The sequence below is a fragment of the Pieris rapae genome, chromosome 2 (assembly GCF_905147795.1).
Source record: "Pieris rapae chromosome 2, ilPieRapa1.1, whole genome shotgun sequence".
Taxonomy (NCBI): domain Eukaryota; kingdom Metazoa; phylum Arthropoda; class Insecta; order Lepidoptera; family Pieridae; genus Pieris; species Pieris rapae.
In genome coordinates, this window is record NC_059510.1 from 8,958,472 (window position 1) to 8,975,434 (window position 16,963).

Sequence of the window (16,963 nt, forward strand, 5' to 3'; positions counted from 1 at the left end):
CTTTTTACCGATTTTTGGTATTCAACTTAACTATAAAGTGCTAATGTGGACCTTCAAAAATGATTACTAAGTGGTGCCCATTTTACACACTTAAGATACAAATATGTCGTAAACTAAATGTACTTTCAACCTTTTCAACCTCTTACTGAAAACTTATGATTTATAACATGATGACTCGTATTCAAATCCAGTATATTTTTATGTTTGGCTATGTAAGTTAGAACGCAGTAGTTCTAATAGGTAAACGCAACAATTTGCCTTTACTATGGTTTTAAATTATTTCACTCTGTGCCAAAGTGGTTACACTAAGCTGTAGCCTGTATTCTGTAATATTAATGGCGGAATCGTTTGTGTTAAGCCGGGTACGCGTTATTTTTGCAAAAATCGAGGCAATATTGTGAAACACTTTTCCTTATTTGTAATTCTTTAATAATAACGGTAAGAAATACGCGTTTATGGTTTTGCTTTACTCATGAGCTCTTGTCCTGTGCCTTTAGCTTGGAAACATTATGAGGCCAATGTCCATAATGAGATTCTTGAATTTTCCATTGAACGCCATGCCCTCATGGCGCCTTTATCTATGAATAACTTTTGTTCAATGCGTTTTCTAACCCAACAAATAGATGACGATGTCGTTCTTAAGATTTCAAAATAGGTGGCTCTTATATTTTGTCGTGTATATGTCCTTGACATTAGGCGCCAAATATCGGAATTCGGCGACGCTTTACATGTAATGTATTTTTTATTCAGAAATATATTTCGAAAATGGTCGCGGCTAAAAGAGGTCGAGGCGGTGCCCAAAAAAAAAATGCTAACGCTAATGAAGAAGTAAGTCAGGTCCAGTCCCAGGCAGAAGCGATTGCATCGATTGAGGAGGAAAATAATGGGGAAGCTCAACCCGAGAATCAAGAAGAGAATGCTAGTGAGGAAGCTGTTGAGCAGTCAGAAGGTGCAGATCAGGTGGGAGCTGATGCAGAACAGGAGACTTCTGAGGATGTAAAGCCAGAAGAGCCAAAGGAAGAAAAAGCGGAAACGGGTAAACTTCTAGTTGAGAACCTACCTTCCAGTTATTTGTTTGACTATCAAGACAAACTAAAGGAGTTGTTCTCAAAACATGGAGAAATTAACAGCGTGAAGTAAGTTCATTTACTTTGTTTTCACATATTACAATTTTATACTTGCTAACATTCAAATATCAGTTCTATATAAATTGTTAAATATAAAAAATTGATATGGAGAATAAATTATGTATCAAGGGTTTAAGTTTAAAAACATAATTAACTATTCTTTAATAGTTCTGTTTTGTAAGTTGCATTCAGAACTTGTAAAGTGGAGTATTAATGAGAGACATTTTCTTTCTTTTTAGACGTGGTCCGATCATTGTAACTGAATTGACCACAACTCCAACATTATCGGCTATTGTCGAATTCAAAAACAAAGAGTCTCTGGAAAAGGTAAAAGTTTGTTAACGTTTATTATTTTAATATATTACTAGTATTGTGCCCGAGATGGACAAAATTTCCTTAATGGGCACTCTAAAACTAGATTTTTCCAAATTTCCTGTGTTACCCTTATATCAATGAGAATGACTATTTGAATGTTTTGATTAGCTGGTCTCCTACAATTGTGCTTTATTGGGTTCTTTTTTTTTCATGTATAAACATAATTGTTAAATAACAAAATTTATAATTTTATTGAATGTAGTAGGAGATCAGCCCATTATTCACTCACTACTTATTTATGGTGTTTTATGTTTATTTAATCATCAAATATTTCATTTGTATCATGTATCCATCCAATTGGAACGGAACTGAATTGTATATTGATATCATATTTAAGTATTACTACTGCTATATTTTAAACCCCCTAGAATTTGAAGTTATATCTAAATGCCAGTTAGAATTTTTCTTATTCTTTTGTAAGCTATTTCCATGGTTAAGTGAATTTTCCTTTCAAGTAAAGCCAACCAGTATAACATTATTTATTAGATCTGCATAATCATACACACTTATAATGACATATGAGAAGACTTTATGGTTGATATACATAATATTTCCCTTTCATCACATCATTATCAAAGGCTAAACAGCCCCTTCTGGGTGTCAGCCTCCTCAAGTATATTTTGGCCATTCCAATCTATTTAGTGTTTTCTGCCTCCAACATTGAACCCCTATTGCTTAAAAAAAGCTCTTGACAACTCTATCCTACCAATGCAGCCTAGGTCTACCTGGTTTTCTTTTGCCACCTGGTTTTGAGTACAGTAAGGTTCTTAGGGTTCTGTTGTACGACAGTCGGTGCACATGTCCCAACCATGTAAACTTGGGCCTGTACACTTTGAATTGGACTATGTTGGCGTCGCCAGGGATGTTATAAAGTTTTTTACAAGGGCAAAAGCCAAAGATTTTACGAAGAATCTTCCTATTGAAAATAAGGAGAGCAAGCTTGTCTTTCTTACTAAGGGACCTCAGAACTTTATGGTTGAGCACTGGTCACCCTGGTGAACACTGGTTGCACAGAGTTTTGGTATTCCTTCTGAGAAGTCGCTATCGGAAATATCTTCTAAGACCAAATTAGCAGCGATTTGCTATCATAATGGGTCTACTGATCTCTCAGCTGGGATTTTCACTAATTACCATTGCAGTTAAATAAACAAACTTTGTAGTGATCAAAGCTTATAAGGCTTCCACAACAAAGAGTTTTCTTGCTACCAATAATGTTGTCATATATTTTATTTCTTCCTTTTATAGTCCCATAGAGGCTTATAAAACATTCCGCTAACTAGTTTTTGTTAGCATAACTAGATCCAATTCGTGTGCATACCCCAGTAATTGGGTGGACTTATAAAGTATAGTACTTCTGACTTCTAGTTCTGAATCTTTAATGCATTTCTTCAATGGTAAGTTAAACAGTAAGCATGCAAGCGCGTCACACTGTCATGGTATGGCCATTGTATGTGGTAAATACGGGAGAGCTGTCAGTTTGTATCGTTACACAATTCGTAGTATTAGACGTGAGTTTAGACAAGCGTATAAGTTTTAACGGAATCTTTAATTCAGTCATTGCCTAATAAATCATATTTCCCTTTAGATAATATTAATATACTGGTGAGGAAAACAAAATAAATTTGATTATGTATGTAGATTGTAATTTGTAGGTTTTCCTTAATTTTTGATTTGGTTCAATATAATTTGAAACCTTGAAACATCTATGTGTTAATAATGAAACAATACAGCCTTGTAGATGTCAATATTCATATGATGCAAGATCTAAAAATAATTTTACCTGAGTTCTTAAACCATAATTTACATCTTATGTGTGCAGCATAACAATCATATAGTAGAGTAAATACAGAACTTCGACGCATGTATATACTTTACAATTGTCTCTATTGTAAATTTTTCAGGTTATTAAACAGGTTTTCATATTTCAAATGAAAAAAAATATTGAATCCTTTACATAATATGGTTTGTCCACCTGAGAAGTGGTAGGGAATGAGTTGATGTTTCTTTGCAGGCACTTACAGAAGATGGCTCTGTCATAGAGGGTAATGCCATCTCAGTGGCCATAGAGTCATCGGCTGAGACAGCAGTTCTGGTGGGAGTGCCATATGAGGCCTCTACCGACTACGTAAAACTGCTGTTTAGTCAATGCGGTGAAGTTGCACATATACATGAGTTCAGCAAGACAAAATTCAAAATCTGTAAGTAGTATAAGTTAATTACAATGTCATGCCACTAATGCCACGTATAAGGGTAACATTATACATACAAACATATGTATTAACAAGTTTTGAAAGAAATAGAAATTAATCATGTCCCACATAAGAAAATAAATTAATCAACACAACATAATATAAATACAATAACCAAAACTGACCCCAATAGTGGCTGTCACCATTGATAGTAATTCCAGTTAGTTATTTTATTTACGTAGCCAACAGATTTTATTAAAAAAATCGAATTAAAATGTTTAATTAAGAAAGGATTTCTATGAACGACCCTGGTAAAATATAATTCGTATGAATATTTATGAGTTAGAGAGTACGTAGTATGTGTGAGACTATGTGTCTAATTATTATTTTATTTATATTCTACAAATTATTTTGTGTAACATTTTTGTAGGAAGACTTTTTAATGAAAATGTTGAATTGAGAAAACAAATCATACTGAGCACAAATTCTATTCATGGGGGCGTTAAGAGAAATATTAGATTCATTTTCGTTACCGATTAAAGAATACCAAACCTTGTTATCTGATGAATAATCATCTATATATCTACGAACAATAATTGTAATGTTGTTTTATGTTATAATGTCGCGTAGGGTGGCCAAATTATATTGTAAATTGCACAGAATTGACCTGAAATCGCGTTTAGACCACAAATCATTTTATTCGCAATATTTTCTATACATGTAATAATTATTGTCAGTGCGCGTGACGTTCCACTCAAAGGAGAGTGTGGAGCGAGCGTTGAAGCTGGATCGGGAGTTGCGGCTTAACGGGTTCCTCGTCACTGTCTCACGCTACCGCGATGATGACGAACAGAAGGCCCACGCTAACGCCAATAAGGTACGTTTACGTTATGTATATACGTTACGTACGGTATTAAATGTCCTTTAGACTTTTATCACAACTAACATTGTCCTATATATCCAATATATAAAAACCTTTAAAAGTCTTAAAAACCTATTTTAAAACTATTTAAAGAACACATTGTTGTTATTTGAAACTTTGAGTTTGTACTTATTTTTCTTATAAGTAGATGAAAGTCTCGGTCGAAAATAATTTCCCTCCACTAATTTCTGTCCTGCGTTTCTTTTACAACGGTGTATCATATTGAAGACAAGTCTTTGATTCAATCCATCTCGTTGGCGATGGTCATGCAATATTTTGTCTTGTGATCTATGTAACCAACATACGAAATGATACTTGGTCGATGGTTGATGAAACATCCGATGATAAAAACAATCATTGACAGACGAGCGTAGGTAAATCTGAATTATCTCGGAGCAATGCTTATACAAAACGAACCGCGTTTTACTACTAATATAGTTACAAGTTTAAACAAAATAATTATAGGGTAATAAGCGTCAGCACGGTGGTCGTAACAACACGAGCAGTAGCAGCGGCACCAGTCCGGCACCACCAGCCACACGGAACAACTCCTTCCGCTCCAGAGGCGGAGCTGCTCCCTTCAACCCTAGGGGGAACTTTAGAGGTACCGATTTTATTTTATTATATATATATAGCTATTTCATCACAATTTATAATACAATTTTTAGCAGCAAATATATTGAATGACTAAACGTTTACAAGAGCTGAAATAATATGTACGCACATGTATGTGCATATGAAGTACGTGATTCTGATTTTTCTAGAAGAAATTACATAGATAGCTGAAACTTACAGACGCAAATATATATATGTATTATGTGTATTATTCTACTAGCTTATCAGTTAATTCATGAGCAGATGTAATTAAATACAAATTTAAAAAATCAAGTATTTTAATGATGTCATGACATTCTGCCAGAACCACAGATTGCCAGCAAGCCATTTGTTTGCTAGACATAGACAACATCACGTGAAGCTATCATTAGCGTTTTGTTATACTATTTATATATATAGTTATACTGATGTTTTTAATGTGATTGTTTTTATTGATAAATAAAATATATTATTATTTTATTTTCCTTTGGACAAATACCAATAAAAAAAATATTGTAGGCATTCTTGAGTTGTAAATGTGCTACTAACAGTACCGTTTTAAGATGAGTGCAGTGCTGCCAAGAGGCAAATCGTATAGGCTATATATAGGGTTTCGAAAGTCGTTTTTTTTACTGACCTTTGTATCTTGTATATGATTTAACATGAGTTTTTTATTGAATGTTCCCCAGGTGGAGCTCGCGGCCGTGGGTTCGCCGGTCGCGGTGGACCTTACCCGCGCGGCGGCTTCGCTCCCGTCAACTCGTACCTGCCCCCGCAGCCTTACATGGCACGTCCGGTATGTATACCCTTAATATTTTATTGTTTATATTTAAAACCACAATGTAAATTATGTACTACAAGCAGAAATCAACTTGGCATCTGCGTGGAATCTGTTTTGATTAACCTATGGTTATAGAATTGTTAGCAAAAATATACCTACATTTAAACCCCCTTATTTATTAACGTTGATATTATAAATAATCAATAGATATAGACCTACTATCGCGGGTGTCGTTAAAGATTACTGAAATTTTTTAGCATCACTATGACGTCATTACAGCGAGGTGCCTAGTTAACATCTGCTTGTAGTAACGTCACTCGATGTTGTTTGCTTCTATAATAGTTAAAATTATTTCTTTCCACATATCGCCCGATTCATATAGATATTATGAGCAGTCCCTTCAGTGTCGCTATATAGAGTTGACACATAGCAACGAACTTTTTAGGTAATAATAATAGCAATGTGTCAGCTCTGTATTTCCTGTAAAATGGGTATAAACTTTGTTTAACATAAGTTCATATAATAATCATGGATATAAATTATAATGTTCAGTTATATTTTTGCTTATTTTCACTGCGACTTCAGCCAACACTGATATTTCTAAGCTTTATTTTTTGCAACCATTTCACATACCGTAGATTTGTGCATTTTCTGTTTTTATGCATTTTATGTTATTGCATGTCGCTTTGAAGAGAAATGAGTGCATAGAAACATGAGTAAAGAAATACAGCAAATGTACGGCGAATGCAGGACCTGCTGATTCTTTGCTAATAATTGCTTCTGTGCATTCTTTTCAGAGTTACATGTAGTCTTGTGAAGAATTACCCAGGTACTACCATTTTGATATTAATAATAATAATAATTCTATGTAATCCATTAATTCCACTCATGAGACACATATCATATATACATCACACTGCATGTTTCTAGCCTAACTTTAGTGGTTTATTTGTAAAACATAATGATATATTTTCCTACCTTAAAACTACATATATGCTTTTAATCTTTTTTTATGTATTACTTAAGTACACATTTAATACACAAAAAAACCACTAAGGTTGACCTTGATGCCTGAAAAAAATACCATTCACGCCTGTACATTTTTCAATGAACTTAAATTGCTACTTTACAGATTATAAGACTTAAACACAATTTTGTTAATGCAATGATTTGTCTCATGTTTTTTTACTTTTCTATTGAATTAAAGAGAGCAGTGTTGGCCTAGTGGCTTCAGCGTGCGACTCTCATACCTGAGGTCGTAGGTTCGATCCCCGGCTGTGCACCAATCGACTTTCTTTCTATGTGCGCATTTAACATTTGCTCGAACGGTGAAGGAAAACATCGTGAGGAAACCGACATGTCTTAGACCCAAAAGGTCGACGATGTGTGTCAGGCACTGGAGGCTGATCACCTACTTACCTATTAGATTTAAATATGATCATGAAACAGATTCACAAATCTGAGGTCAAGACCTAAAGAGGTTGTAGTGCCACTGATTTATTTTTATTTTTTTATTGAATTAAATTTAGGTTGCCGTAATGGTAGAAATAAATTAATATAAAGAACACTAGCTAAATAACATCAAAACCCAAATACACAAAAAATCAATAAGGCTAGTATGCAATTACTTCAAAAATTAGGTTTAAAGTAAAATTTATATCTGTAGAAAATAATATAACATCAATGTTAATTACATAATTGGCTTGGCTAAGAGTTGATTGACCGCCGCGTGTGATCAGTGATTTCACGGTCATTTTGTATTTATTCAATTATCTAAACTTTCTCTACAAACAAGAAATTTTGTTAGTTCCTTTTACTGTGTGTTTTGCTGTTCTTTTTGAAAAATAATTGAAGGTTTAATTGTGGAAGAAATACAGTTTTATTTTGCTTTTTGACGTATTTGGACAATTTAATACAAAGATCTCAAAGTACATATAAATACTGCTTTTGATGATTAAATGGATTCTACCTCTAAATTCCAATTTACGTTATGATAAAGACTACGATGGTCCGTAGAACGTGAAATAACAATTCGGATCAATAACGCCTTAGCTTTTTCTTAAAATATTAAAAAAAACAAACTATTAAAAAACTAAAAGTATGTATTAAATTTGTAAATATTTTGTTATATTACAGCAGGGAGCCTTCATGGACGGACAGCGGCCGAACAAGCGACTCCGACAAATGTAATATAGTTGTGTGCGTGAGGACGGACTACAGTGCGTGTGTGTGTGTGTTGACGGATAAATCTAGCCAATTGTATTTACTAAGTACACAGATAAATTTAATTTTATTGTCTTTTGACAGCTAATAAATGATAATATCTTTTATGTGGTTTTATTTTTTTCTAAAATTAGCCGATAGTACATGACACAATTTATGAATTACATAAAATAAAGTAGAATTGTATGATTACCTACCTACGAACACTTAAGATGAAAATGTTATGCGTATCCATGCGTTAATTTGTGTTTTACTTTTTGTCAACAATCAGACATGTACACGCAATATTCGAGGCTGTTGCCTTCTCGTTTGCCTATCGATAAAAAACCAACCGTATGCGTGAATCCCTGTCACCTAACTCGACTTTTAATATTGTTTGTGATCGCAAGGAACGCGGACGGCTTAAAAACATAGGTGATAAAATGAATTATAAAGTGCATTTAATTGTTTTTATTTGTTTAAGTTTAACGATTAGTGTTAGTGCTTCCCGCCGAAACGGAGTAAATTCAAAAAAAGAATCCCGCCCGAAAAAAAATTTAGAAGTTCACGAAGAATTGATGGACAATTTATTTGTTATCTATGACCCGTCCTTTTTGGCCCTCGTGTGGCCTAAAATAAAGAACGGTGTACACCTGAGCTTAGATAGATATTGTTGGGGTGAACTAAGGGTGCTTTATAAAGATTACTTGGACGGGCGAGCTTGGGCCTATAAGAGTAAGTATACATTTTTATGTTTTTACTAGCGACCCGCCCCGGCTTCGCACGGGTGCAATGCTGATACTAAATACACTACAGCAAATCTGTGAACGTTGTATATAAAAATGTGGGTTATCCATAAGAGATAGACATATACCATCAGGGACTTTTCTGTAGACCTTTTCAATGTGTACAATACTTAGTACATTATTTTGATAAAACTCGTAGGGTTCAGCCTGCGTTTGCAATGTAAGCGGAAAAAATGTAATTATTTACGACATCACATTAGAACCCTCAAAAATAACAGTACTTCCCCACTATTTAATGGATGTTATACATATAAACCTTCCTTGAATCACTCTATTAAAAAATAACCGCATCAAAATCCGTTGCGTAGTTTTAAAGATTTAAGCATACAAAGGGACAGAGAAAGCGACTTTGTTTTATACTATGTAATGATATTGTGGTATTCATACGAGTTTCTAGAACTAAAAATACATTTCCAAGAACGTCAAATTTTATTTGCAAGAAGACAAACAACTTTTTTAAGTAGACCCAAGGTCACATTCTTATTATGCACAAAATATGTAATTTAAATTTTTCCGTCTTAGCTAAATGGTCAAATGCAAGCCAATTAGGGGAGACAAGAATTCATCCTGGCTAGAATTTAAATAAATCGCCCGACGATAAATCAACTTTTCAAAACAACATTTCTAGGAAACTATACATTATCTTAATTAATGTAAATACAATGGATCGAAAGCAAGAGTTTCACGCGCGGACGCCACTCGCGAGATAGGCTGTCAATGACATTACGTATACTATTATGAAATAGGAATTAACTTCTTCAACAACATTACTGAAAAGGCATTTAGGAAAAAGTTATTAATTAAATGGGAGAATGTACTGGGACCTACATTATAGGTAACTCGTACGAAAGCCAATAATTCTAAAATAGATAATATAAAATAAAATCTTTCATAACTTTCTTGTAAACGTGTTTACAAGATAATTACGGACTAATGATGCATAAAGTTTGAGTTGATTTGAAATGTTAGTTTGCGTGTTTGACAAATAATATTACAAAAATCTGAGCATTACACAAAAATCACAATTATAAGGTGTTTATTATGTTAATATGATTATTGCCCTAGTGGCTTTGGCCTGCGTCTCATCCTTGAGGCCGTAGCTTCGAAACCCGACTGCGTTCCGTTGGACTTTCTATCTATGTGCCTATTTATCACTCGTATGTTGAAAGAAAACATTGAGGAAACGGCTTGACCTAGCAATCTATGTAGATAATTAGAATATATGTCTCGTGCCTAAATCTTCATTAATAATTTTCAGCTGCTGATGCCACAGGTCGATATTCTGCGTCCTTTTTTATTGGGAAAAAGTTCTGGCTAGGCTCTAAAGAACAATGTCGTTTACTGGTAAGATTATTATTATTATTTATTTATTTATTGTTATACGATTAAAATAAATTGGATAAACAAAACCTGCGGCATTTCGTGTCAGCATTGTTGACGACAATACGAAGGTTGTTTTATTTTGTTATCAGAAAATGGTAGAAAATAGGAATATTTAACTTCCCGATTACGTTAGTTCGCTATTGTATCATTGTATTCTTCTCTTACTCTCGATATCGTTATGTATTTTAAGTTTTACAGTTTAACTACTAGCATTTGCATTGCAATATGTAATTACCAAATATTTTTATAATGTTCTTTTTAAAAAAAACGCTTAAAGCGTTACTTATATTTTGCTAATATATCAAAATTTAATTTAAAATTAAAATCCATTTCAGAATGAGGCATACGAGTCTCGAGAGGAGAACGAGACATGGGGGGAGTTCTACAGCGGTGACTATCTTAACACCTTGTTAAGGAGAGAGAATCGATATGGAAGTAGTACGTAATTTGAACTAAAATATTATTATTATTTTATTAAAATGTATAGGTATACAATTATTTAACATAATCGATGTAATTCAAGCTTTTCTTCATTACAGTCTCAGTGGTTGTTTTCGATATGTTTCATAAACTAAATTTACTACAATGTAAGCAAAGTGTTATAATTTGTTTAACGTGTGAAACTCAATTCTAGAGTCGCCGCTTAACTAATTCACTAAACATTGTTTCTAACGTAACGTAAAAAACCTAAAACTGAAACGTAAATATCGTAAGTATATGTCATGAAACCAAAAATTAGAAGTCCTGTTTGAGGCATGTCTTTCTGCCATAAAAAAAAAGAAAAAAAAAGACGAGAAGTTTGAGTAGATCCCAGCTGCATTCGTTATCGTAAGTCAAAGTTAATTTTAGATCATCAGGATTGGCACGCTCTGGTGGAACGTGACGAATTGATGAAACGGGTCGTGAAGGCAGACAATTCTCCCCCATTTACTTTGCAATACAGCACTCTACGAGTCGAGTTAAATTTAACTAAATTCTCAATGGCTAAGGTACATTTCACAATTTTTAAACGTAATTTATTGTTCGTTTTGCGTGTTTTACGGCATACTTTGAAACCAGTTAATAATTGGTGTTATAAAGTCAGATCAGGTTCAATAAGTAAACAAAATTATAGCAATTATAATTCCTTCGTTGATTCAATTTAAAAAAAGACGTACCATGACCTAAATGTATTTTATTTATTTATTTAATTATAAGTAATCTAACAGCTTACTTAATACATATTATTATACAAAATAATAATACAATACAGAAAGCCAAAACAGATTACATAGATTAACAAATTATGTATAAAAAAACAGAAAACAAGCATGACAAAGATATATTTAAAAAAAAAAACAAAAGAATAAAATTAAAAAACTGAACTTTGGTATTTAAAAGCAACAAATAATACTAAGAATTAAAACTACTACTTAAATAAATCAGAGTCTTCCCGCTTCTCCAAGCACTTCTTGACATCTCTCTTTTTGTGGTAAAACTTGAATATTTTTTTTTTAATTTTTCAGTCCTATGATGTTACTCTGGGCGTGTGCCTCCCGCGATCATGTACAGCTGACGACGTCGTATCCATTATTAACTTTTCGATAATGCTCAACGATCATTTGAAATCGAACAACTCACTTAGCAGATCCGTCAAGGTCACATCCATCAGACAAACACCAGGATATGATATAAAGGAGGACGTAGTCGCTGTTCTAACAATTCTAATAACTTTCATATTTGTTTTGCTAGCTTTTGTAGCCACTCTTGTTGATCTAGAAATATTTGCCGTCGAACGTAAAACTCTTAAGTTGGAAACCAATAAATTAAATGTAAATGGCTTCGAAAGAAAACCCGACTCGCGGCCTGTGGTAGTAGATGCTGTTATGAAGAACTCGTATAACATAAGTACATTGAAATTGAGTGATCTGAAAATGCCTCCTTCGATTACGCTGGGCGTAGTGCCAATGGAGGGAACGGGGAATTGTACACGCTGTGGGAAATACAAAAAACAGTGCGCAATCTCAAGACAATTTGAAAGCCTGCCGCCTTGTCCGAGAGTGAAGTACAATTCTTGTGCGAGTTTAACTACGGAGTATAAGAAGAAAAATGGTTACATGAAGAGTTTACTGCTCAGCTTCTCCCTGAAACACAGCTGGATGAGAATATTTAATACGAATATGGCGAATAAGGATTTGTCTGTGATACATGCCGTCAAAATTATCGCCACATTGTGGGTAATTTTTATAAATGTTGCGGTCACTGTTAGTTACATTTCAGGTGAGTCGCTAGTCACATGAAGATAATACGTCTAGATCATTTGTAATTGTAAATAAAATAAAGCCATTAAAAGTGAAAAACTAACGCAGTTGAGTGGAGATTATAATTCAATTTTTTACACTAAATAAATGCACTTTATTGAAGTTATACATCCTTTGGCGCGATGGAGAAAAATGATGAGAGAGAATTTTTACGATGCACTTGTTATGCGATTAGGCATTGCTAATTGGATAACATTTATCCATTTAGATTTCATTATATTTTGTTTTCAGAAAGCGGTGATATAAATGAAAATAATACAATGTACAATATATTAACAACTGGAACTCTCGCTTTTGACACATTATTTTTCGTAAGGTATGTTTTCGAAAATAATAAATTTGTCTTAACAATTTCGTGAAGTTTATTTAAAAAGAAAGAAGTTTTTAATTATGGAATAAGACTTGTCTATGGTCGGTTTATTTAAAATAAAAGAAGTTTTTAATTATGGAATAAGACTTGTCTATGGTCGTTATTGATTTAAAGGTTTTATACAATCAAGATACATTAATTAGTATGATATTTCAGCGGTATATTCAGCGCGCATCATTTTTTCTATCTGAAAGGCAGATACTCCGTGAAACAGCTGGTGGCATGTGGCGGACCTTGCGGTCAAGCCTCACAGGTCATTTGCTTCGTTACAAATCGAATATTACGGTAAAATTATATATAAAATAAATATTCCTTTAATATAGAAATAATTATTTTTATTTTATAATCCATGAACCGCAAGATTACCTATTGGTTTTTAGTCTTATTTTGTTTTATGATAGGTAATTGTATAATTTAGCAGTGTTACAAGTAATTTTATTTTAGTTGAATTGGTTATGCGCTTCTTGCACGTTTTTTTTAGTTATTTTCCTTACTAGCGTTGCCTGGAAGAGATCGCTTGTCAGCGATAAGGCCGCCGCTACATGTCTTTAATGTAACGAAGTTTAAATAAATAATAAATGTTTCTGTTTATATGTGTCCGTTTTGGCTTTTGTGTGTAATGTAATTGTTTGGATGTTGTTTAGTTATTAGCTGTAGGAATACTTAAATAAATAAATAAAAAATAAATAATATAGATACGTGAATAGAACGTGTAAGTAATACTTTTTGAAAACGATCAATTTTTTTAAATTTTTTAAACTCTAACTAATATATAAATCTTCACTTTTGCATTATTTACCTAAAGCCAAACATTTTGATAGAAAAACATAAATTGTGAATTGTGAGCAAATAAGGTGATTATTTTATTACTTCCAGGTTACTACCGCCCTACATTTATTCTATATTCCTATCGACTGCGTTGGCGCGAGTATCAGAGGAAAGTGCAACGCTGTCTTTCCTTTACAGCGATTCTCGCAACTGTCATAAATTTTGGTGGAGAAACCTTTTATATATCAGCAACTACTATCCAACTGAAGAACAAGTAAATATATCGTTTTATTGTTTAATGTTATTATGTTATAAAAATTATTTATATTTCTTATTTTTGTCCGCCGGAATCTTATGGGCGGTTCAAAATGTAATAGGAACAGGCAAAATAACGAATAATTTTCAAATAGAGTATGGCCAACTTAGAAGAAATCTATTTTTTTTTGTAATTTTATGGCCTGGTAACGAGACCTTCAAGCCAATAGAAGAAATCTATAAAAGGCGGTTATAGACACGTTAGTATGAACCACAGAATATAACTGTGTCCTATTTGAACTTTTCGAACATTTCAGTGTATGCAAATATCGTGGTATCTGTCGACTGAAGGCCAACTTCACATAATTGGCGCATTTTTATGTTTCTTACTAACTACGCAGAAGAAGCGCTGGGTTGCATTCACTGCCATACTTTTGCTATTCATCCCCACTGGCTTCGATGTGTTTACTGCCTTCAGCGAAGTTGGTCACAGGTAATACATAATTGATATAAATTTTAGAAATAAATAAGTTTAAAAAATGGTAATAGACAATGATAAATGAACTCTTTGTATTTGTACTGGCTTTTCTTGTCTTCGATTAAAAAGGGGTTATTTTAAACAAATGTTAAAAGGACAAATTTAAAGTACTCATGGCCAATGAGCATGAAAGTGGATGTAGCGAGAGAGGTATGTCAGAACCGTAGCAAGTGTAGATGCCTCAGCCTACTACACGCTTACACTTCGGGAAACATGTGATATAAATAAAATGTTAATACTTGTATTAGTCAGAAGTTAATAATATATGTGTTGTAGGTTTTCAGACGTATTCATGGCGTACGATGTTATCATTTTAAGCCCGTGGTCACACCTTACCCCTTACATCCTTGGAGTACTAACTGGTTGGCTTGTCTATAGAATTGATGGACTTTTAACTGTTTCGAAGGTATTTTTTAATACTAATAATAATAACAGATGTATATTGTATATATTTTATAAACAACTACTTGTACATACAAGTAGTATTCCTTATGTATATGTCGTTTATTTTGAGTATCAAATCTTGGATAATTATAATACTTCACACAAATTGTTGAAGCCGGATATAATTAACTCCATATGCAAGAAACGTGTGTGTATTCATGTATACGCGTTAGAAGTTTTACTTATTTGGCGTAACAAGAAAATATAAAAAAAACTGTATTCTACGTTTGTAGAAAAATGACACTAACAATAGAAAGAAGGTGTTAAATACATTGAAAGTTTTATTATAACGCATTATCTAGTTAAATAAAGTTTATTTAAATATTGATATCTAGTTTAATAAAGTTTATTTAAATATTGAGATCTAGTTAAATAAAGTTTATTTAAATATTGATATCTAGTTAAATAAAGTTTATTAAAATATTGATATCTAGTTTGTTTAAATATTACAAAAAGTCTGAAATATTGACTATAGCTAACTTCATGGTGTCGGATGTCGCGCGGATCGTAAAAATGTACTCTCATATTTTTTCCTTAAAGCGCCAACAGAAGTATCCTCTTTAATATCCATATGCAAAAATTTGTTTAAGAGTCGGTTTAAGCCTACTTTTAAGGACTACTTTTTTTACTTTTTATACTTAAGTGATTTTTTTAGATGACTTTTTACTACCACGTTTTTATTTCTTATAAGATTCTTGTAATGTACAGGTTTCGTCAGTCTGTTTGTGGGTATCATCAATCCTGGGCGCATTAGGGTCGTGTGTGGCATCAGGAGTAGGAGCGGGCTGGCTTACAGCCTGGCTTCATCTTGTCTGGCCTGCTGCTTGGATCTGGCCGGCTTTGGTGTGCTCTACCAAGTTTGCTTGTAAGTATTATTAAGCATGCGGAATGATTCCGGTAGGAATATAATGTAAATCTACTAACACTTAGATTTAAGTTATTAAGTTGTATTTACTAACTTTGCTATGGAACCTTGTTTTCCGAAATAAACAATTAAATTAAAAAAATGGATCAGAAAAATTCTGTCTTACACACCAACTTAGACAATCTTTGCAAAGAAGAAATTTTATTCAAAAATATCGAATTAAAAGAGGTTATTTATTTTCAGACAAGACTCGTGAGCTTTTAAACAGTTCTTTAGTGGCAGGCGTAAGCAGGCTGTGTTATTGTTCATTGTTGCTTCACGGACCTGTATCGCGATATCTATTGCTCAGTCTTGATGCTGCAATCTGCTCAAACTTCATTTGTCTTGTAAGTAAACCTAATTTGGATGTTATTTGCGTTGATAAACTAATTCGATGATTAACGATGACCATCATATGATATTTTGAATTGAGACGGATATTTAGTATTTTTTTAATATTACGAAAACTATAAAAACTTGACTGTTATTTTGAGTACAGAGCATTTTCGGGCTTAATAAAGTGTCGTTCATAGGAGATCATAAATGTGAAACTTATTTTCCTATTCATGTTAAAACTTATGTATAAAAGCCGGGAACGCACCTGCGAGCTCTCTGGCATCCAGAGTGTCCATGGGCGGCGGTGTCTTTTAACATCAGGTGAGCCTCCTGCCTGATTGCACCCTGTTCTATAAAAAAAAGGATAACTACGCGCAGTTAATAACTCTAGTTTTTTTTTCAGTGGTGTTACTTCGCCGGTATCCTAGTAGTAACTTTAGTTGCAGCGCTGGTTCTCTCCCTTTTAGTGGAAATGCCAACTTGCGCCTTCCTCAGAAGACTGGCGGATCTTGCTAACCGGTGATATATTACTTAAAAAAGATGTGTTCATACGTCATCGTAGAGTTCATGTTTCCCATGTACGAATATTCGAATAAGTCGTAAGGCTAAGTCCACAAACCAAGAGATTACCAAGCCTTCTTTCAGATCTAGTCCTTGTTTAAGAATAAG

General features: G+C 33.4%; 2 protein-coding genes across 3 annotated transcripts; both read left to right on the top strand.

Annotated features, from left to right (window-relative positions):
• Positions 1-278: 278 nt before the first annotated feature.
• Positions 279-8,316, top strand: LOC110991835 (nucleolin). 2 transcript variants are annotated; one of them, XM_022257363.2, is made up of 9 exons: positions 279-438; positions 751-1,136; positions 1,367-1,454; positions 3,514-3,700; positions 4,429-4,568; positions 5,079-5,217; positions 5,897-6,003; positions 6,786-6,817; positions 8,125-8,316. In XM_022257363.2, the coding sequence occupies exons 2-8, from the start codon at positions 766-768 to the stop codon at positions 6,795-6,797; spliced, it is 1,044 nt and encodes a 347-aa protein (XP_022113055.2). In that variant the 5' UTR covers positions 279-438; positions 751-765; the 3' UTR covers positions 6,798-6,817; positions 8,125-8,316. The 2 variants fall into 2 exon arrangements, with proteins under 2 accessions (XP_022113055.2, XP_022113053.2); XM_022257361.2 differs by lacking the exon at positions 6,786-6,817.
• Positions 8,317-8,423: 107 nt separating this feature from the next.
• LOC110991857 lies at positions 8,424-16,911 on the top strand. The gene is made up of 14 exons (XM_022257398.2): positions 8,424-8,431; positions 8,675-8,925; positions 10,255-10,340; positions 10,715-10,817; positions 11,229-11,368; positions 11,885-12,645; positions 12,915-12,995; positions 13,206-13,334; positions 13,926-14,091; positions 14,390-14,565; positions 14,887-15,016; positions 15,763-15,919; positions 16,163-16,305; positions 16,698-16,911. The coding sequence occupies exons 1-14, from the start codon at positions 8,424-8,426 to the stop codon at positions 16,815-16,817; spliced, it is 2,451 nt and encodes an 816-aa protein (XP_022113090.2). The 3' UTR covers positions 16,818-16,911.
• Positions 16,912-16,963: the final 52 nt, after the last annotated feature.